Source organism: Podarcis gaigeae (assembly GCF_964106915.1).
Source record: "Podarcis gaigeae genome assembly, chromosome: 10".
NCBI lineage: Eukaryota > Metazoa > Chordata > Lepidosauria > Squamata > Lacertidae > Podarcis > Podarcis gaigeae.
The window spans coordinates 20,097,829-20,119,441 of NC_139686.1; the positions used below are offsets into that span (position 1 = coordinate 20,097,829).

Below are 21,613 nucleotides of genomic sequence, written 5' to 3' on the forward strand. Positions count from 1 at the left end.
ACCCGGAAAGCTGTCTGTGGACAAACGCCGGCTCTCTCAGCCTGAAAGTGAGATGAGCGCCACAACCCTTTGACTGGACTTAACTGTCCAGGGGTCCTTTGCCTTTACCTTTTTACCTTTAATTACATACGTGTTGACTGCAGACTGCAGGTTTTCCTAGTCAGAGGCGGAGCTAGCTGCTCTGGCACCCAGAGCGGTGTAAATGCTATGCACCTGGGGGTGGGGGAGCCATCCACAGGGGAGCCGCCGCCTGTGACGAGTGTCCCAGGGGGGTGGTGTGGCAATGTCACCCCCCTCAGACAGCACCCCCCACACCCCCTTCCTCTGCCAGTGGTCCTAGTTACAAAGTGTTAACCATTATTTGTTCCCAATGCGAGCATAAGCTAGTTTCTTATCTGACAAAGCTAAAAAGACAAACCCCAATTCAACCACAAAATGTCCTAGCTACAGGTGTGAGCTGCTTTCATGTCTAGGCCAGCCCATATGGTAAGCTTATCAGCTATAAACCATCAAATTCTATGTTCAATGATATCCTAGCATCTTTTAGACCTTTTGACTTTTATGAAAAAGCAAATAAAAGCTTCATTTAAATGAAGAAGCAATGAAAAGGCAAAGAGAAGCAATTTCTAGTTCTATCAGATAATTGCTTAGAAACATAAAAATTGCCAAGCAATACATTGAAGTAAGCGTGTCTTAATAAAAAGTATTAATAAAGGTATCCTTAATCTTTAGGGAGACAAGGGAGATAATGAAAAGGCAACATATTGTAGCACCCTGCTTGTGGTTAACGCTTAGCTGGAATGAAATATTCAACGCAGCAATAGAGAAATTAAAATAATAATTTATTTGTCAGACAAATAAATGAGGGACACAGTGGTATATGGTTACCAAAGCTCTGCCCACTCCAGCCCTGACGGCCAGCACTTATATTTCCTCAGCCCAGCCCCCTTGCTCCTCCTTTGGCTGCCTCTGTCCAATCAGCCTGGTTGAAATTCCTATTGGCTGTTTGCTAGAACCAATCATAAAAGATACACCCATTTCCTATTACCTTTTATGGGAGACAAAGAGCTATATTTCCTTCTATCTATAAATGGCAAACAAGTAGCCATATATCTTACATTTGCCTCAACAAGGCACCTTAATTACCAGATCACCTTTTACCCTTCTTGCCCTATTGCCCTCCAAAACAGATTGTTAAAACAGATGCTCATTCTGTCTTAAACAGAGATCAGAGATCTTGGGTTCACATTCTCACACACCATCAATGAAATAAGAATCTAACATAAGAATCTAACATTTCTTACTTTCTAAATCCTTTGCATAATTACATTTAAGCCAATATATTGCATACATAACATATATAGATTTTTTAGAAGCAAATGCCTTTTCAAAGTAAAAAGGAACTTAGTAAAAACACTTTCCAAATGCAACCCCCCTTTCAAGCCAGCTGCTGTTTCTATTAGCTCTTGCCATTTAACCTTAGGAAAATGTGGCTAAAGTCTCTAATGAGAGGCACATGGTATTATTTTCTGTTAAACAATAAATCCTACTATTTACTAACTCTTAATTAGTGCTCTTGCAGCTTGATTGTATTCTGTAGGGTCAGTAACCTAGTAACCTTTGCTCCCAGCCTGTAATTCCCTTTTTACAACTTTGAGAATTTTGGCTCCTGCTATAAATAAATCAGGGGGGCCTTTGTCCAGGAGGATAAACATCTGCTAAAGTCTTTTAGCCAGCTGGTCTTCTGCCTGGCATAAAAACACACAAGCATCTGCAAATATATATATTTTTTAAGCTCATTTTAAAATACAAGTCTTGATCAGATGCCTCAATATCTCCCACAGGGTACTGACTGATAGAGGTGTTAGAGCAGAATGTATGCATCTGGGGTCTGCAACATTTCAGCCTGTTTGGATCTTAAGGCCTTATCTCCCTTGAAGTGTAAAAAAGCAGAGTCAGCATGAAGGGGGTGAGAAATTGAAATGGTGAAAGGAGTATAGAAAAATGATTGAGGGTTTTGACCAGCAATGTTGATTTCCTGTGTTTTTCTTTGATAGCTAAGTGATAACACTGTCATCCCTATAAAAGTAGTTAACCTCTGTAAGTAAGTTAATGGGGTCTTCTTCAATGCAATCGCCTTGTCTTAATAAACAGAGTCTTGAACAGTCTTTTACCCTATTCCTAATGCGAAAGCTTGGTTTTTCTTTCACAAAGGTCTAGTAGTTACATTGGGTCTATTATGAGTAGAACTTAATTGGCCATAACCTTATATGCCTTGATCTTGCCTGGTGGCTGTTGGTTTCTGCTTCCTTCACTGAGCAGCGAAGTGCTTGTCACAAGACAATGTTTACATTCCACAGTCAAGTGCTATTGGGTTTTCTCACGGGAAAGGAGACTGGATGTGACGTACACTGGTTTCCTGTTTTTCACTGTTCTTTGCAGTTCAGTGTGATTCTCTCCGTGCTTTAGAGGAGAGAGGATGCCTTTCTCTGCTCCGGCAGAGGGAAGATGTTTTTCTGTAAATTACCAGCTTTGAAGTGTAAATAAAGTAATATAGAGCATGTTGGCACGTACTTTTCATCATTCCGCTGTGCACTGGACACTGCTTATCTCCGACATTTGGTTCCGGGCCCAGAAAAACGCAGTGTTTTGAGAATGGACTCCAGAAGTCGGGCTCCTGGCAAAGGAACAAAGGAGCAAAGAATTGGAGTGCCGGCAAAGGATCGGAATGCAGAGGGCCGGATCGGACGATATCTCTGCGCGTCAAGATGATTTGATGAGGTATGTGCTACAGCTCCGGGCAGCCTGCCAGCTTCTAATTAATGGCTTTATGGCTGGACTTTGAACTTTTATAGCCGGTTTTGCCGTGGCACAGGCAAAAGGCTAGAAGGATAAATTTTTCCTATGCTGGGGGAAATCGAAAGTAAAGCAGCTGCAGCAGTGTCGCAGCATGAATTTAAGACAGCAGAGAGAACTTTCACTTTTGAACTTGCCTTTGGAATGCGGTTTGAAGCAGCTGCAGATAAGCAAAGCAGTTAAGCAGAAAGGCACAGGTTCACAGGCAGAGGCTGTTTTGAATTTGCTTTTGGATTGAAGCAGCTGTACACAGACGCAGCTTGTATAAAGCAGCTTGATTTAAAGCAGCAGAGATGACGCAGAAGGCTAATGCCAAAGTCATGATGGCTAGCTGCAGAAGGCTGGATGAGGCAAGTGGGGAATTTGATGCCAATCAGCCAAATGCTCAACTCACAGTAGCCAGTGATACTGCCATGATTCTGAATGAAGCAGATCGCCGGGGTGCTAGCTGCATCAACAAGGGGGAGACTTCACAGACGTCATCCCAGAGTGCAGTGGAACCACCAGATGGCGCCAAAGCTTTGAAGGCAGTGAAATGCTACACGTGTGGACGTCTAGGCCATATGAAGAGGGAATGCAGATATCCCAGGGCCAAGACAGAGCAGCGCAGCGAAAGCTCATCGCGTGGAAAAGGCCGAGGCAAAGGCAAAGGTCCGGTGTCCAGGACAACGCAGCACAAGGCAATGGTCTCACGCTTCACTCCAAAGGTTGCAGAGGTCCAGAAGACGTCTAGATCTTTCTTCGTTGTTGATTCAGCGGCGACCCACCACATGTGCAACGATAAGCGACTGTTCGTGTCTTTTACACCGCAGGAAGGTGCGATTCACCAGGCGGATGACCACACAATCCCCAGTAAAGGCTACGGAACTGTTGTTCTTCACAGTTTGGACTTATCGATACAGGATGTGCTTTATGTGCCAGATGCCAAGCATAATCTGCTCAGCGTTGGACAGCTGAATGAGCGGAAAATTGACGTTTCCTTTAAGAACAAAAGGTGCATCATCACAAAGAAAAATGATTATGTATTGCATGCTGAATATGTTGATCGTTTGTATGTTTTGTATTTTGATGATGTTGTGTAGGATGACACTTGTTGCATTGCAGGTTCTAACAAAAGTTTGCATGCAGAATGTATTCACGATTTTCATCGAAAATTTGGTCATTTGCATTTTGAGGCAGTATCTAAAATGCCTGCCTTGGTTGAAGGTATGACTATTAAACCCTGCAGGTACTACATGAAGTGCAAGGCATGCGCAGCAAACAAAGTGAAAATGGCTGCGAAAGGTAAGGTGTCTAGTAGGCAAGCTACAGAACCATACCAGGTTGTTCATGCTGATTTGGTTGGACCACTAGCGCCCTCTTTGGGTGGAAACAGGTACTTCATGGTTCTCATTGATGCATTTTCCAGGTATATTTATGTGTACAATCTCAAGCAGAAATCAGAGGCTTTTCCAAGGTTCAAGGAATTCTGTGCTTGGTTGGGAAATGTGCATGGTAAGAAGGTAAAGACTCTTTTCAGTGATCGCGGGGGAGAATTCACTTCTCAGCAGTTTGAAGCTTTTCTGACTGAGAAAGGAATTCAACACGATTTGTCTAGTCCTCGTTCGCCATGGCAGAATGGACTTGCGGAACGAGCAAATCAGACATTGCTTCAAGGGTTAAAAACCTTGCTGCATGATGCCAATCTTCCAGAGAGTTATTGGGCCGAAGCTCTCTCATGTTTCACTTACAGTTATAATCGCAGGTTATCTTCAGCGATTGGTTGTACCCCCTATGAGAAGATGTTTGGCAAGAAGCCATACATCAAACACATGAAAATTTTTGGTTCTGACATGTGGGTTCACTCACCACAAAACTCCAAGTTAGACAAGCGTGGATTGCATGGTATCTTTCTAGGTTATCAGAAAGGGTCTTACAGAATAATGATGACTGACTCTAAGGCAATTAAGCTCACAAGAAGTGTTGAGTACAATGCCAAGTGGGGGGAGAATGTGGGAATTTTCCAATGTTATCCTGATGACAGTGATGAAACTGAGGATAGTCAAAAGCAACCGCAACAACCCACACCCACTGATGAAGGTTCTGATTCTGAGTCTGAAACTGAATCGGGTGATTCAGAGGATTTCAAGAGTGCGAAAGCCTCTATGCGACCCTCTGAAAGCTCTGATCAAGAATTAGAGGAACCATTGTTCACAATAGGTCACTTTTCTCCTAAGAAGGAAGAGGAGAGTATTGAAGACTTAAGGCTAATTCGCAGGTCACAGAGAGCAACAAAAGGCAGACCTCCAAAGAGATTTGCTGATGAGTTTGCTAAGATAGCAGTAACAGCTGTTAAAAGCTCCAAGAAGGTGTTTGAACCTTCAAGTTTCCAAGAAATCCAGGATTTGGATTCAAAGGAAGCTGAGCCATGGTTAAATGCCATGAAGGCTGAGCTTGATTCCTTGGAAAGGAACAAAACATGGGACCTTGTTCCAGTAGTTCCAGGAATGAAACTGCTTGGAAGCAAATGGGTCTTCAAAGCGAAGACTGATCAAAATGGCAAGATAGTCAGACACAAAGCCAGATTGGTAGCCAGAGGTTTTGCACAGGTACCAGGTGAAGACTATCACGAGACCTACTCACCCACTGTGAGGTATGAGAGCATTAGGCTTATGCTCAAGCTAGCTGCAGAAGAGAATCTACACATTAGTCACCATGATGTGAATACAGCTTTTCTGTACGGATCTCTAGATGAATCACTTTATATGCTTCCACCTGATGGCGTACAGGTAAAACAGGGATATGTTTGTGCTCTGAAGAAGTCCCTTTATGGTCTCAAACAAAGTGCACGGTGTTGGCACACAAAACTCACTGAAGTATTGTTTTCTCTAGGTTTTAAGCAAGGGAAAGCTGATCCATGCGTATTTGTCAAAGAGGAGGGGCAAAAGAAACTGTATTGTTTGTTTTATGTTGATGATCTTTTATTCTTTTGGGAAGATGTCACAATGTACAATAACGCCCTAGCTCAACTGAAAGAGCACTTTGACATAAAAGATCTTGGTGAGGTAAACAACTACCTATCTCTGGAAATAGAGAGAGATCAAGATGGTAACATTCTAGTACACCAGTCACGGAAAATTGCTGATGTGTTAAGCAAACTAAACCTGATGGATGCTAACCCTGTGGACACACCGATGATAACAGGTTATCAGGTAGATGACACTGAAGAAGCATTTTCTGACACTACACTGTACAGAAGTGTGCTAGGCAAGCTAAACTTCATTGCCAGATGTTCAAGACCAGACATTGCTGTTAGCTGTAATTTGCTAAGCAGACAAGTCAACAATCCTACTGTTAAGGATTGGAAAGCTCTGAAACGCATAGCGCGGTATTTGAAAGGCACTATGCATTACAGACTGAGATTTAACAATCAAAAGTCTGGTGGTCTTGAGATATTTGCAGATGCAAGTTTTGGAAGTGACACTACAGACAGGAAAAGTACGTCTGGAGTTTGCTATAAGTACAATCAGGGTCTATTTGATTGGTCATGCAAGAAGCAAACAACAGTTAGCTTAAGTACTTGTGAAGCTGAACTGAATGCACTGTCTTATTCACTTAAGGATTGTGAATGGTTGTTACAATTGTGCAAAGACATGAAAATTCCTGTCAAATGTCCAATCCAGGTTTACCAGGACAACAAAGCATGTTTGGCTTTGCTGAATTCTGAAGGTTGTAAGCAAAGCACAAAGCACTTGCAATTGAAGTTGCAACATGCTAGGGAACGTATTCAAAAGGGACTCGTAACGGTGTCCTATATGCCAGGTAATGAAATTCCTGCTGATGTATTGTCCAAGATTGTATCAAGGGATCAACACTGTACCTATGTGCAGAAGTTGGGTTTGTACTGATATTGTACGAACACGCTGCCCAGTGATGTTCACAGAAAGGGGGAGAATGTTGGTTTCTGCTTCCTTCACTGAGCAGCGAAGTGCTTGTCACAAGACAATGTTTACATTCCACAGTCAAGTGCTGTTGGGTTTTCTCACGGGAAAGGAGACTGGATGTGACGTACACTGGTTTCCTGTTTTTCACTGTTCTTTGCAGTTCAGTGTGATTCTCTCCGTGCTTTAGAGGAGAGAGGATGCCTTTCTCTGCTCCGGCAGAGGGAAGATGTTTTTCTGTAAATTACCAGCTTTGAAGTGTAAATAAAGTAATATAGAGCATGTTGGCACGTACTTTTCATCATTCCGCTGTGCACTGGACACTGCTTATCTCCGACATACTTGTGTGCATCAATAAAACTGAACCCATCACATGCCTTGAGACACAGGAAGCATCTTATCTGATACATGCAAGCTAGATGATTTTTTAAAATTATGATAATGATGACAACTGGAATGTTGTGGAGCTGGTATTGAATCTCTTGCAGCACAATGCAGGTATTCTCTGTGGCTAGAATATAGCCAGCAAGCACTGACCAGTTTCTCAGACAATATTTATACATTTTTTGTAGAAATGTTTTTGCACGGAGTATTTTTGTTTCTATGTCATATTAATATTTAAAGTGAACCAAACCTCTGGCAGCAGTCACAGCAGATTTATGTTGCATGGATTAGAACTGTGAAAACAGCAGAGATGCAGACCAATGATTGCATTAATCTTTTTTTTTTTTTAAAAAAAGAAAGAAATAAAGGAAAAATTTACTTGTTCCCAACTGCACCCTGAAAGCATGACATGGGTGAAATTAAAAATCCATGTAAAGTGTTTAATACTATTGTAATAAATGAAAATCTGCCCTTATTCCCTTATGGGGGACACAAAAGCCCTTATAGGTTCTCCATTGGTCGGAGGAAATAACAGAGGCCAACCAGAGAATATTGAGAAGCAAAGCAGCTAGTAAGCCTGATCTTTATTGAACTGTTGCAACAGGGTGCCCCCTTCACACGCAGGAGAAGGAGGAGGACCCAGAACAAAGGTGTGCCTCCCCTTTTATAGACATTTTAAATTGCCCACCTTGGAGTCCCCCAGAAACATCATACCTACATCACAGAAAGGGTGGGCTAAAGCAGAAATCTGAGTGGGTTGTTTACCTCATAACCTGAGTGGGTTGTTTACCTCCTGTCTGACAAGTTACCTGTTAATGTTTACTGGATTGATACCCTGGGGAGCCTAGCCAGTCTTTTGTAATGATAAGTACTTAGTTCCTGAGCCAAGTCAGAGGCTCACCGTATTCATACACAGACATACCCTTAAGACAGGATTTGTGAAGGAAAAGACAATGGGGAGGCTCCTCCATTTGACCTTGCAGAGAAAACACCTGGTCAGCCTGGGAGTCAAAATGGCTCCATGGCTGCTCTCCTGTGCAGCTTCAGACATGTGGCCTATATATCTATGTACGCATTTGCTTGGTACATTTATGAACCTTTATTATATACATAAGACCTTAATTTATTTATTTCACTATTATTTGTATCATTTTTTCTTTTCATAATACCATAATAATAATTGCATAAATCAAAACAGGAGAATAGCTCTGTCCTCAGGGATGAGACATGCAAGGCAAGGGAGTAGAGAGGGGGAAATGTAAATTGTTTTAATATTATATTTTAAATTGCTGTAATGTGCCCTGAGACCTTATGGTGAAGGGTGGTTAATAAATCATATTATTATGAATATATGAATAAGAGATGAGAGTTTGAGAATGTCAGACTGATGGGTGAGATTTTAGCAAGTATTTAAATCGGTTTAAGACCAAACTGATCCAGCACTGGTGTTTCAACTGATTAGAAATTGTGCAAACTGGCAGCAGCTTTTGGTGTCCACCTGCTGTCTAATTTTAGTTTGTAAACTCATTGGGGCAGGGTCCTTTCTGTTACACTCTAAGAGCCTCCATGTGTATGGACTTCACACATGACACTTAAAACATGTTGCTATTTATATGAGTCATCTGTGCACTGCCTTGATGATGTATCTAAGTTATTTTGAGCCCAGAAATCCACATCCATAAAAATTCAGTCTGAAACAATAACATAATTACTGCAGGGTAGAGGAAACATTCAGATTTGAAGCAATTAATGTGATAATGATTTATCAGCATGAAACCATGAACATGCTTAATCCTAACGACCTAATTCAGTAGTTCCCAATGGGTGGTCTGCAGACCACAAGGCTCTGTGGCACCAGTCACATAACAAAAACTACTATAGAGATTTTCAAACATAGGGGGTTCATGGCTTGGCATTTGAAAAATAGCGTCCACAGTGTTTAGCTAACTGAGAACCACTTCCTTAATTCATTCACATCCTTTAAAGACTAAAAATATTGGGGTCTTCTAAAAGGGTGTAAGGTTCACAAAGTTAAAAAGATTTAAAGATATATTTATTGTTTTAAAAGCTTAAAAATTCAATCAGGATGGACCATCAGATTACCATTCTTTTTACAAGGTGTGCTTGATGTTACCTTTCTTGTTTATCCAGAAACCTGGGGTAAACAGGTTAGAAGTGTCATAAATCCCTAGCTTAATTTACACCACAATAACATCTCTGTCTGACAGAAGGAAATCTGCTACTTTAGGGCAAGTTACGTTTTCATGGAAGGGTTAACCTCTGTAATTCCAATCACTATCAATTATTGCAGCCCAAGAGTCAGGAAGTCTGATATTTAAATTCATGTCACAAAGAAGAGTAAGCCAAAGAGAGCTTGATCACACTGTGCTACACTCCCAAATCCAGTTGTGAACAAAAGAAAAGGGTGCAATGTCCTGTCATGCTTACATCACTCTGGACAGCATTGGTGATACTTTGGAGCAGCAATATTCTGGCCTTTGAAAAATAGTTTATGCCCATGCTGTCTTTGGATTCTTCTTGTAGTCTTCCCTGGACAGTGTCCTACTTGATGTTGTTGGATGTTTGCATGAAGGAAGAATGCATTTTTGTGTTGAGAAATAAGCCCACATATATATATCATTAGCCCATATATATATCATTAGAAAAGAAGTAAGTTTTCTTCCAGTGTTTATGCTTGATATTTTGCAAGAGGATTTTACTTTTACACTGAGACACAAATTGCTGGGCTCTGGAACTTGCATTCCTTTGTCAAGGTTGTTTGTAGTTATATTTGCAGGATAGATGCCATTGCTCATTGTTCTGCTTTAAACCCTTAGCGGAGGGAAAGAACATGTAGTGATTGTATTTGATTCCACCCTTTATTCAGTAAATGAAAGTAATGAGATTCTAAAAACTATGAGAAGGGGGAGGAGGCGATTTTTTCAGCTCAAGAGAAAAGTTTAATCAGGGCTATATTGAGGCATCTGATCAAGGCCTGTATTTTAAAATGAGCTTAAAGATATATTTGCAAATGTTTGTATGTTTCATGCCAGGCAGAAACCAGCTGGCTAAGTACTTTGGCAGTTGTTTATCTTCTTGTTCTCCTGAACAAGGGCCCCCCTGACTTATAGCAGTAGCAGGAGACAAGTTTCTCAAAGTCATAAAAGGGAATTACAGGCTGGGAGCGAATGTTACACTGACCCTACATATTACAGAATACAATCAAGCTGCAAAAACACTAATTAAGAGTTGGTAAATAGTAAGATTTATAGTTTAACAGAAAATAATACCAAGTGCCTCCCATCAGACCCTAGCCATATTTTCCTAAGGTTTAAGGCAATAAATTTTGTGGAGAGCTAATGGGAAAAGCAGCTGGCTGGGAAAGGGGGGGTGTAATTTGAAGAGGCTTTTTTCAAAGCTGTTTTTTTACTGAGTTCCTTTTTACTTTGCAAAGGCCTTTTCTTCTAAAAAGCTATTTATGTTATGTATGAAATTTGTTGGCTTAAATGTAATTAGGCAAAGGATTTAGAAAGTAAGAAATGTTAGATTCTTATGTTAGATTCTTATTTCATTGATGATGTGTGAGAATGTGAACCCAAGATCTCTGTCTAGATAGAATTTAATACCACGAGCCATTTGTTTTAACCATTTGCTTTGGAATGCAGGGGCAACAGGGGCAAAAGGTGATCTGGTAATTAAGGTGCCTTGTCGAGGCAAATGTAAGATATATGGCTACTTGTCTGCCATTTGTGGATAGAAGGAAATATAGCTCTTTGTCTCCCATAAAAGGTAATAGGAAATGGGTGTATCTTTTATGATTGGTTCTAGCAAACAGCCAATAGGAATTTCAACCAGGCTGATTGGACAGAGGCAGCCAAAGGAGGAGCAAGGGGGCTGGGTTGAGGAAATATAAGTGCTGGCCATCAGGGCTGGAGTGGGCAGAGCTTTGGTAACCATATACCACTGTGTCCCTCATTTATTTGTCTGACAAATAAATTATTATTTTAATTTCTCTATTGCTGCATTGAATATTTCATTCCAGCTAAGCGTTAACCACAAGCAGGGTGCTACAATATTGCTTGTTTTTCCTTCCATGTTTACTTATTTGTGGAGTTTGAATGGCATTAGAAATAGCAGGCATGTCTGGTTGAACAGATTTTTATGTCTATGTTAAGTTTACCATTACGGTTTTGCTGGTGTTGTAAGAAAAAACTGCTCCTTTTCCCTTATGGGGTACCCAAGAGCCCATATAGAGTCTTTTTGTAGGTTCTCTATCAGTAGGAGAAAATAACAGGCCAACCAGAGAATATTGAGAAGCAAAGCAGCTAGTAAGCCTGATCTTTATTAACTGTTGCAACAGGGTGCTCACAGCCACATGCAGGAGGCAGGAGGGACCCCAAACATTGGTGTGCAAACTCTTATATAGACATTTGAAATTGCCTCCCCTGTAGCTCAAGACCACCCCCAATACATCATGCATACATCACAGAAGGGGCAGTCTACAGCAGAAATCTGAGTGTGTTGTTTTTCTCCTGTCTGCCAAGATACCTGATAATGGATCACTGATTGCATTACCTGGGCCATTTGGCCACTTTTATGTGATAATAACTACTTAATTACTGAATCCAGGTCACAGGCTCACCCTATTCGTACATAAACACACCCTTAAGACAGGATTTGTGAACAAAGACAATGGGGAGGCTTTTCCATTTCCTTCCTCGCAGAGAAATATTTGAGGTGACTGAAAGAGTCAAAATGGCTTTAGGACTGTTTTCCTGTACTGTTTCCAGACATGTGGTTTATATGTTTATGTATGTGTTTGCCTTGAACAGTTATGAACATTTATTTTATATATATATAAGACCTTAAAATTCCTGTAACACTGGAAATGAAACAATGAGAATATATTTCGTTTCTTTCTCCTTTTCAGAGCAATGAAATGGCAGAGCTGCAGAGAATTCGGATGAAAGATGAGATAAGAGAATATAAGTTCAGAGAGGCAAGACTCCTTCAGGACTATACAGAACTTGAAGAAGAAAACATTACATTGCAAAAGTTGGTTTCCACGCTGAAACAGAACCAGGTGAGCACTAACTGGATTTTCAGAAACAGGTTGCAAAAGGAACAATACCAAAATCTGAATTGCATACCATTTTTTGAATACAGTATACATTCATTACCAGATAATGGGAGCAAGCAACAGAAGACGCTGTTGAAGGAGGCTTGCCTTTTTGTATGCAGAGGGTTCCAGGTTCAGTGCCTGGCATCTCTTGGTTTAAAAGGGCATTTATATAGTTGGGCTGGAAGCAGCTTTATTTCTTAATTTTATTACCATACATTTGTATGGTCATAGTGCTGCTGCAGCCCACATTTGGCCAGCTTGCAACTCAGCGGTAAGTTCTGACCCACCAGCTGAAGACCAGTAACTTAGTTAACCAGTGCCACAAAATAATGTTAATGGTTTAAAATATGGAATATAATGTACTGTAAGTGGTGGGTGCTGAACCCACAGAAAAGAGTAATCTGATTACTCCACATGGTTAGATTGCAGTCTATCATGTGACAGCTCTGCTCCATTAAGAGATTTTAAAATGCCATGAGTTGTGAGCTGGGTGTATAGTGGTGCATTTGGCTAAATGTTTTGATGTCAATTTAGCAGTTGCTAGCTCCAGCCCACCCCCCACCCCTTTGTGAAGCATTATTAAGCCTTAGGGTCAGGCTCTGAACATGGGTGGAGAATTGGCTGCCAAGCCAATTGGGCCAGAAGTTTATGCAGGTTCCAAAGAAGGAAGCAGTTGTTTGTGAGAGAACATTTCCAAAACTGAAGGGAGTCTCAGAAGCAATCTGTGATATTGCATGCTTGTGGGTCTGATGTTCAAAGCAATAATGTCAAAATCCCATTGGGGACTCGCAAGCACTTACACTTGCCTAAAATAGCTCTTTGGCACCCAGACTATATTTAGAAGATGTTGGGTTGAAATAACGACAGACGAGTGGTGAGCGTCATATGGGAGGCATCTCTCGAGCAAGTCTCGAGGAGTCTCTTTTATTGAATATTACAGCATTGCCACGTATGTGCTTATTGCTGATTGGTTAACACAAATACAAAGCAAAGGTTGCATATAGGCATTAATCACCGATAGATTAAAGGCTGGGAAAGGGAGCACAGAACTAGACAGGCATGAAAACCTCCTAATTAAATTATAACTAATGATTAATATAGTAAGACTTATAACAATTACTAATGATTGATATAGGAAACTTAAAAGAGCATAATAATCACGTTCCGTAGATGTGATCAAATATGCATTAAGAACAGGTCAAAGTACAATGTTTTTCCTGAACTCAATGTGAACTGAACATTCTAATGTGATGAGTGAATGTCTTAGTATTAGAACGGTTTGTGCAGCATCATGTGCAGAAGCGAAGCTTAGAAGCAAGACTTTCCATCAGGCCACAGTCATGTGCAGAAGCAGAGCATCCCATCAGAAGTAATTGCTACCCAACATTATTCTACCCTATAAACACAAATAGCAGATTATAAGCAGAGGCTGTGTTTCATTTTCTTTCTTTCCTTTTGTAAAAATGGACAATTTCTAATCACTTTTGTTTTTTTGTTACGCAGAAAATTGCTCCCATTTTCAGCAAAAAAAATTCGCTGCTAATTATACCATAGATAAAGAGCTGATTAACTTCTGAGATTACTCATTATATAGTAATTGTGTTACTTGAATAGTATATAAATATATGCTGTATCTTTAACAAAGGAATTAATTTATGTTTCTGCTGCTTGCAAAGAGCCAACTGTCTCTCATTATAAATGAATACTGATCAGCTTGTCTAGGGATTTTGGACATGTAGTTTCCAGGGAACATTTATATATTTCTATGCAATCTTTCAAACCTTTACCTTCTCACAATTTTATTTTACTGTGTCTGCTTTTATTCATAACATTTTATTTAACCAATTTTTTAATTTAACCATTCTTAACATACACAAAAAGATGATTGACAAAATAAGTCATATGTCTCAATTAGTATTTTCATTAAAACCTTTTGCTCAGTTGCTTTTGTTACACCATTTCCCTTAAAAAAACAACTTACCTGATGTGTTTTTGAGCAATTTTCTCTCTGTGTTCCCTGAATTCTTGTTTTTATGTAGTGAACATATATTTTTCATTTGTGTCTTTAAAGTTTTTTTAAAAAAAATTGTTATAGAGCCATAGAATCATAGAATTGTAGAGATGGAAGGGACTATGACGGTCATCTAGTCCAACCCCCAGCAATGCAGGAATCTTTTTGCCCAACGTTGGCCTCAAACCCATGAATCTGAGATTAAGAGTCTCATGCTTTACAGATTGTGTTAATACATTTTTCCATATATGTCTGTAAGTCTTGGGCTAAGCAACATGTACAGTGGTACCTCGGGTTACATACACTTCAGGTTACAGACTCCACTAACCCAGAAATATGACCTCGGGTTAAGAACATTGCTTCAGGATGAGAACAGAAATCGTGCAGCAGCGGCACAGCGGCAGTGGGAGGCCCCATTAGCTAAAGTGGTGCTTCAGGTTAAAAACAGTTTCAGGTTAAGAACAGACCTCCAGAATGAATTAAGTTCTTAATCCAAGGTACCACTGTATAAGCACCTGAAGCATATTGAATTTTCTATTAAATTACAGAAAAATACTTTGTCACATTTGATGGTACAAAATCAATACATTTTAGTTAAGAGGTAAATTTCATGAAATATGCCTGATAATGTTTATTCTGAAAAACTGTTAACCTCCCCATGGTTTGGTTTGCACTACAAAATCATCATTATGAAAGATGTAACATATAACAAACTTACGATAGAATTACAATGGTTTCATGGCATCTCTACTGACCAGTTTATATAGTCAGTAGAATCTGAGTCCTTTCTCCATCCAACAATTTTAAGTACGTATGTTCAGTCTTTCTTTTTTCTCTCTCTTTTTTTGGTACCTTAGTTTAACAGATGCAGCAAATGGCAGGTTGTTTGTAAATCCAACTTTTAGTATTTTGAATGTTCTTTATCTTACCTAATTCAGGTTGAATATGAAGGCCTGAAACACGAGATAAAACGATTTGAGGAAGAAACTGTATTGCTTAATAGCCAGCTAGAAGATGCCATCCGGTTAAAGGAGATTGCGGAGCATCAGCTAGAGGAAGCCCTGGAGACGTTAAAGAATGAGAGAGAGCAAAAGAACAATCTGAGGAAGGAACTCTCCCAGTATATCAATCTAAATGATAGCATGTATAATAACCATATTAATATCTCGGTAGATGGATTAAAGTTTGGAGAGGATGGGAACGAACCTAATAATGATGACAAAATGAATGGACACATTCATGGACCCCACATGAAAATGAATGGTGACTTTCGGACTCCCACCGTTAGGAAAGCAGAATCACTGCACCCAGTCTCAGATCTCTTCAGTGAGCTCAACATCTCTGAAATGCAAAAACTGAAACAGCAGCTCATGCAGGTAACATTTGACATGGACCATTAAAAAGGGAGTTTCATATAATGTACCAGATATTGGGCCCAACTACATTTTGCATCCACACGGTGGGAGGGTGCTTTGTAGTTCTGGTAACTGCATAGGAGAAAGAATTCCACCAGATGTGGTTTTTCCCATTATAGTGACAGAAAAAATGACAGATGCAGAATTTTATGTTCTGTGCTGCTTTGACAAGCATATGCCTCCCTGTTTTTATCTTGCTTTCCTTTTTATTCTCCTCTCCTGTGCCCTGTGCCTAAGTTTTCTTGAACTATATATACTATGTATACTTCTGCATCTACTGTTTCCTCCTATGCTGCATCTACTGTTTCCTCCTATGTGCATACAATTCCTTACTTCCTTTAACTATCCTGATCCTCAGGCAGCCTCCCTGGATTCTTCTCCTGTGCAATCCTCTCCCTCCATTCCACCTACTTATAGCGCAACATTGCAGATACATATATTTATAGAGTTAGGATAAAGTTTGCTTTTTTATATACAGTTTAAATTATTTTTCCATAGAAGCAGATGAGTTTCAAGTTTCACCATGTATAGTTATAAGTTTATGGGTGCTAGACACTCTTAAATTCCCAGTGTTACAACTGGGAAATAGCTAGACGAGCCAAACCAGTGTGTATTAGAGTTACCGGTTTTTGTATTAGGACACACCTGTGTATATTAAGCTGTGTTTTGGACACCTAAATCCTGTAATAGCTAATTAAGCAAGGCTAACTTCCTCAAGGGACGCGGGTGGCGCTATGGTCTAAACCACAGAGCCTAGGGCTTGCCAATCAGAAGGTCGGTGGTTCAAATCCCTGTGGCGGGGTTAGCTCCCTAGCAGTTCGAAAGCATGTCAAAGTGCAAGTAGATAAAATAGGTACCGCTCCAGCGAGAAGGTAAACAGCGTTTCCGTGCGCTGCTCTGGATTGCCAGAAGTGGCTTAGTCATGCTGGCCACATGACCCAGAAGCTGTCTGCGGACAAACGCCGGCTCCTTCATCCTATAGAGTGAGATGAGCGCCACAACCCCAGAGTCGTCCGTGATGGAACCTAATGGTCAGGGGTACCTTATCTTTACCTTTAACTTCCTCATAAGCTGATAGCCTGTGGATAAGAAGCCAACAGAGCATCCAAAGAACTTTGAGATTGGGGTGGCATGGAACAAGATAGATTACTATTTTATAGTAGATTGTTTGTCAGTACAAGGCCTATATAGCTTGTGTATGACAACAGTAATACAGATGTATTACCTATCAAGATTATTGCCTAGAGCCAGGAACACTGTTCCTAATTATCTCTCTTCCTAATTATATATTCACCTAACATTTCCATAAATTACTATCCTTTATGTGTCATGGGGTTTGAAATAATAATGGCCACCATCTACTAAACTAATTAGGTTTGGTTTTATTACATCTCATCAAACAAGTTGCACCACTCACACTTGATAGAGCTCATTTGCTGCTGTTCTTTTCTTTTTTTAAAAAAATAATAATACACTGCTAGTCTAATGACATTTCCCCCTCAAATTGCTATTAAAATATATCTATAGTATTTGGAATGGTGTGCATATCTCAGCTAAAATTTTCCAGGTTTGGTGGAAAATATTGTTGCCTATGACTGGATGTAGCACCCTGCTTGTGGTTAACGCTTAGCTGGAATGAAATATTCAACGCAGCAATAGAGAAATTAAAATAGTAATTTATTTGTCAGACAAATAAATGAGAGGCACAGTGGTATATGGTTACCAAGCTCTGGCCTGGCCTCCTGCCATTCTGGCCAGCACTTATATTTCCTTAATCCAGCCCCCTTGCTCCGCCTGTGGCTGCCTCTGTCCAATCAGCCTGGTTGAAATTCCTATTGGCTGTTTGCTAGAACCAATCACAAAAGATACACCCATTTCCCTTCCCTTTTATGGGAAACAAAAAGCTATATATTCTTCTATCTATAAATGACAAATAAGTAGTAATATATCTTACAATTGTCTCAACAAGGAACCTTAATTACCAGCTCACCTCTTGCCCTCCTTGCCCTATGGCCTTCCAAAACAGATGATTAATCTTAACTTTTTATCTTAGACAGATGTCAAGGATCTTGAGTTCACATCATCATTGAAAGATCTCCTTCTTTTGGAGGTCTTTAAACAAAGGCCTGACAACCATATGTGTGCTCTAATGATGTTTCCTGCTTGGCAGGGGGGCTGGGCTGATGGCTGACTTAATTTCAGGATAGTTACAACTCTTACAACTATATGAAATAAGAATCCATCATTTCTTAAATCCTTTGCATAATTACATTTAAGCCAATATATTTAATACATTATCATAGGTAGCTTTTTAGAAGAATAAACCTTCTCAAAGTAAAAGGAATGAACAGTTTACAGCCTCAAAATAAAATAGGAAGAAAACCTCTTCTTCTGTTTACACTCCCCTTCTCCAGCCATTTGCTCTTGGCCTTTCAACCTTAGGAAAATATGGCTCAAGTTTAATGGGAGGCACATGGTTTTATTTTACTATTTATCAACTCTTAATTTATGTTTTCTCAGCCTTTTTTATATTCTATAATATGTAGGGTCAGTGTAACCTTGGCTCTCAGCCTGTAATTCCCCTTTTGACTTTGAGAATTGTTTTCTGCTATAAATCAAGGGGCCCCCTTGTCCAGGAGGAAAAACATTGCCAAGGTTCTTAGGCAGCTGGTCTTCTGCCTGGCATAAACATTTGAAAATCTTTAGGCTCATTTTAAAATACAGGCCCTGATAAAAAAATATAAGCTTTGATAAAAAATGCAGGCTTATGATTAGATGCCTCATGGACACACAAATATTGTCTTATTTGCATGCCACGTTAAACCATAACTGAAAACAAACTATAGTTTCACATGAATGAGCAGCATGCAAATGCACACTGCCCAGAAAGGGTCTCATGTTGCTTCCTTTCTGGTGGACAAAGCAAGCTGTAGGCCAACATGCTGTGTCGTCCGAATCTGGGCTCAAGAAACTGGAAGAAGTTAATAAGGAGGATACAAACCACAAGCCTGGATTCAGACAACATAAGCCAGATTCTTGCTTATTTTGTCCATGGTGCAACAGCAGCAATAGGGAGAGACGAGCATTGTGGCAGCTTTTGAGTAGTGTACGCCAGCAGTGCTGCTTGCTCACGTAGCTATAGTTTAATATGATGCCTTAACTGGGCCCATGAACACAGAACATGAGAAGGAATTGTTTATTTACTTTTGCTAGCACAATACCAATTGCTTTATATATAACAGGAACGAGAACAACCACCATCACCACCATAATAACCAACAAAGGTACAGGTTAAGACATTGTTTCTCTGGCATTTTAAATGAAATTATTTTTTAGGTCTGATGGACAAGGAAGCTATATTTTAAGCACTGAAGCGAAGTCATCCATTTTGCTGTCTCAATTGGCTTTGAAGTTGTGATGTATCTGGAAGGTGCTTTTCTTGTTTTTTAACTTGTGCTTTTTTGTTGTGCTATTATTTTAGTGTATTTTTTTATTGTGAAGTGACCTAGGATGTATTTTTATGAAGGGCATCATACAAATGCCTTAAATAAATAAAATGCCACTTTCTTGCAAAATTTAAGATACTGCGTGATTTCTTAGGAGGAAGAACTTTCTGACCTCAGCAGTAGCTGAGGTCCCGGTTCCTAGGCTCAGTCTTTTTAAGATACCGATGGGTACTGAGCAGTTAGTTTTGCACCCAGGTTCTTTTTTGAGACATTAATATTTTTCTCCCTGGGTTATTGCAGGTGGAGCGAGAGAAAGCTATTCTCCTGGCTAATCTTCAGGAGTCACAGACCCAGCTGGAACACACAAAGGGGGCACTTACTGAGCAACATGAACGGGTCCACAGGCTCACTGAGCATGTCAACGCTATGAGGGGTTTACAAAGCAACAAAGAATTGAAGGAGCTAGATTTTGAGAAAGGCCAGGATTCTGGGGAAGAAACCCATGACTATGAAGTGGACATCAATGGCTTGGAGATTCTGGAGTGCAAATACAAAGTAGCTGTCACAGAGGTGATTGACCTCAAAGCTGAAATAAAGGCCTTGAAGGAGAAATACAATAAATGTGTTGAAAACTACACCGAAGAAAAGGCGAAGTATGAGAGCAGGATCCAGATATATGATGAGCAGGTGACAAACCTGGAAAAGTCAACTAAGGATAGCCATGAGAAAATGATGCAGATGGAAAAAGACTTGCAAAGAATTACAGGTGTTGCAAATGAGAACCACAATACACTCAACACAGCCCAGGATGAGCTGGTGACTTTCAGTGAGGAGCTGGCTCAGCTCTATCACCATGTGTGTTTGTGTAACAACGAAACTCCTAATAGGGTTATGCTAGATTATTACAGGCAAAGCAGAGTTACTAGAAGTGGGAGCCTCAAGGGACCTGATGATCCAAGGGGGCTTCTGTCCCCACGGCTGGCTAGGAGAGGGATGGCATCTCCAATAGAAGTGAGGACACCAACTGAGCAGATTTCGAGGGAGAGTGCAGAAGCCAACAAAGAGCAAAGTCCAACAAAGACACCCACAATTTCTCCAGTCATCACAGCCCCCCCTTCCTCCCCAGTTTCCGACACTAGTGACATTCGCAAAGAACCGATGAATATTTACAACCTGAATGCCATAATAAGGGACCAAATCAAGCACTTGCAGAAGGCTGTAGATCGGTCGCTGCAGCTGTCACGGCAGCGTGCAGCAGCCCGTGAACTAGTACCTATGATTGATAAGGACAAGGAGGCCTTAATGGAAGAAATACTGAAATTGAAGTCCCTGCTGAGTACGAAACGAGAGCAGATAGCGACCCTAAGGGCTGTGTTGAAAGCCAACAAGCAGGTAAGCTGTTAACTGCCCATCTGCCATTAGAAAGGTGGTTGTTGTTTAGTAGTGTCCAACTCTTTGTGACCCCATGCACGCCAGGCACTCCTGTCTTCCACTGCCTCCCGCAGTTGGTCAAACTCATGCTCTCTCTCTCACATAATTTATTTTGTTTTAGGTACTCTTAACCCAAAATTACTTTAAAAAAACAGTTAAATTAATTTACCGCAACAGTGAACTTAGTTCACTTAGTTTTTATTGAACAAATTTGAGCATTCCACAAAATAATAAATGTGGTATACCCTCAAGATTGCATTGAATTCCAGAGGCCTAGGGAACCAATCATATTTTGCTTTTACATGGCGTCAGCTCAGACCTTCTCAAAACTTCAAACAAGCTCCTTTTTCTCTGTCCCTCATCTTTCATGTAATGCCAATTCCTTTCCTCCTTGTCTTGTTCAAGCAAACAATAGTTTGACATTTTATGCAAGTTTGGGATTGGAAGTTGCTTCAAACAAACTATAGTGAGGCTTGAATGTAATGGCAAACTATAAACGAGGAGAGGAAGGAAGGAACTGGAGCTTATGAGTGGAGGAGGCTGCTTGAACCTGTAGCATACTCCTGTTCAGAGCTTTAAATCTGAACCAACTCATAGCGTCCAAAAATTTATAACTAAGACACTTTAACTATTTCCATGATTCCATAATACACATTCTTGTAATTATTCAGAGTTCGTAAAGACCTGAGTGGATACACAAACATGTTAAAAAAGACTAGTGTGGATTTGACTTGAGCTACTTTTTTTGCTGCAGTATAACATGGGTAGAGCAGTCCTATGGGAAGGGAGAAATCTAGGTAGATGTATTTTCCTTTGCCCGGGAGGCTTGAGCTGGGAGGACAGAAGGTGAGGGCAATTAAACACAAATGTATAATATATATCAGAAAAGGACAACCAGTTGAAAGTCTGTTTTGGCTAATCAGTTTCTTTCAGTCCCATCCATTTGTATATGAAATGCACATGAAGTAATGCATTTGAACGTTGTGGATATGTTTCCTCAGGAGTGTGGTATTATCAAACTTCCCCCG

At 40.2% G+C, this 21,613-nt stretch overlaps 1 protein-coding gene and 1 long non-coding RNA gene across 21 annotated transcripts in view; one reads left to right on the forward strand and one right to left on the reverse strand.

Moving 5' to 3' along the window:
* BICD1 (BICD cargo adaptor 1) overlaps positions 1–21,613 on the forward strand; it is a 135,086-nt gene that overhangs the window by 65,234 nt on the left and 48,239 nt on the right. For all 20 annotated transcript variants that reach the window (XM_083700094.1, XM_083700081.1, XM_083700097.1 and 17 more), the window contains exons 4-6: positions 12,091–12,243; positions 15,232–15,669; positions 19,455–20,546. In XM_083700094.1, the coding sequence (XP_083556220.1) occupies positions 12,091–12,243; positions 15,232–15,669; positions 19,455–20,546 (1,683 nt within the window). The remainder of the gene's footprint in view (positions 1–12,090; positions 12,244–15,231; positions 15,670–19,454; positions 20,547–21,613) is intronic.
* The window catches only part of LOC310826338, a 67,191-nt gene that overhangs the window by 11,975 nt on the left and 33,603 nt on the right, over positions 1–21,613 (reverse strand). The gene's annotated exons all lie outside the window — the stretch shown is intronic.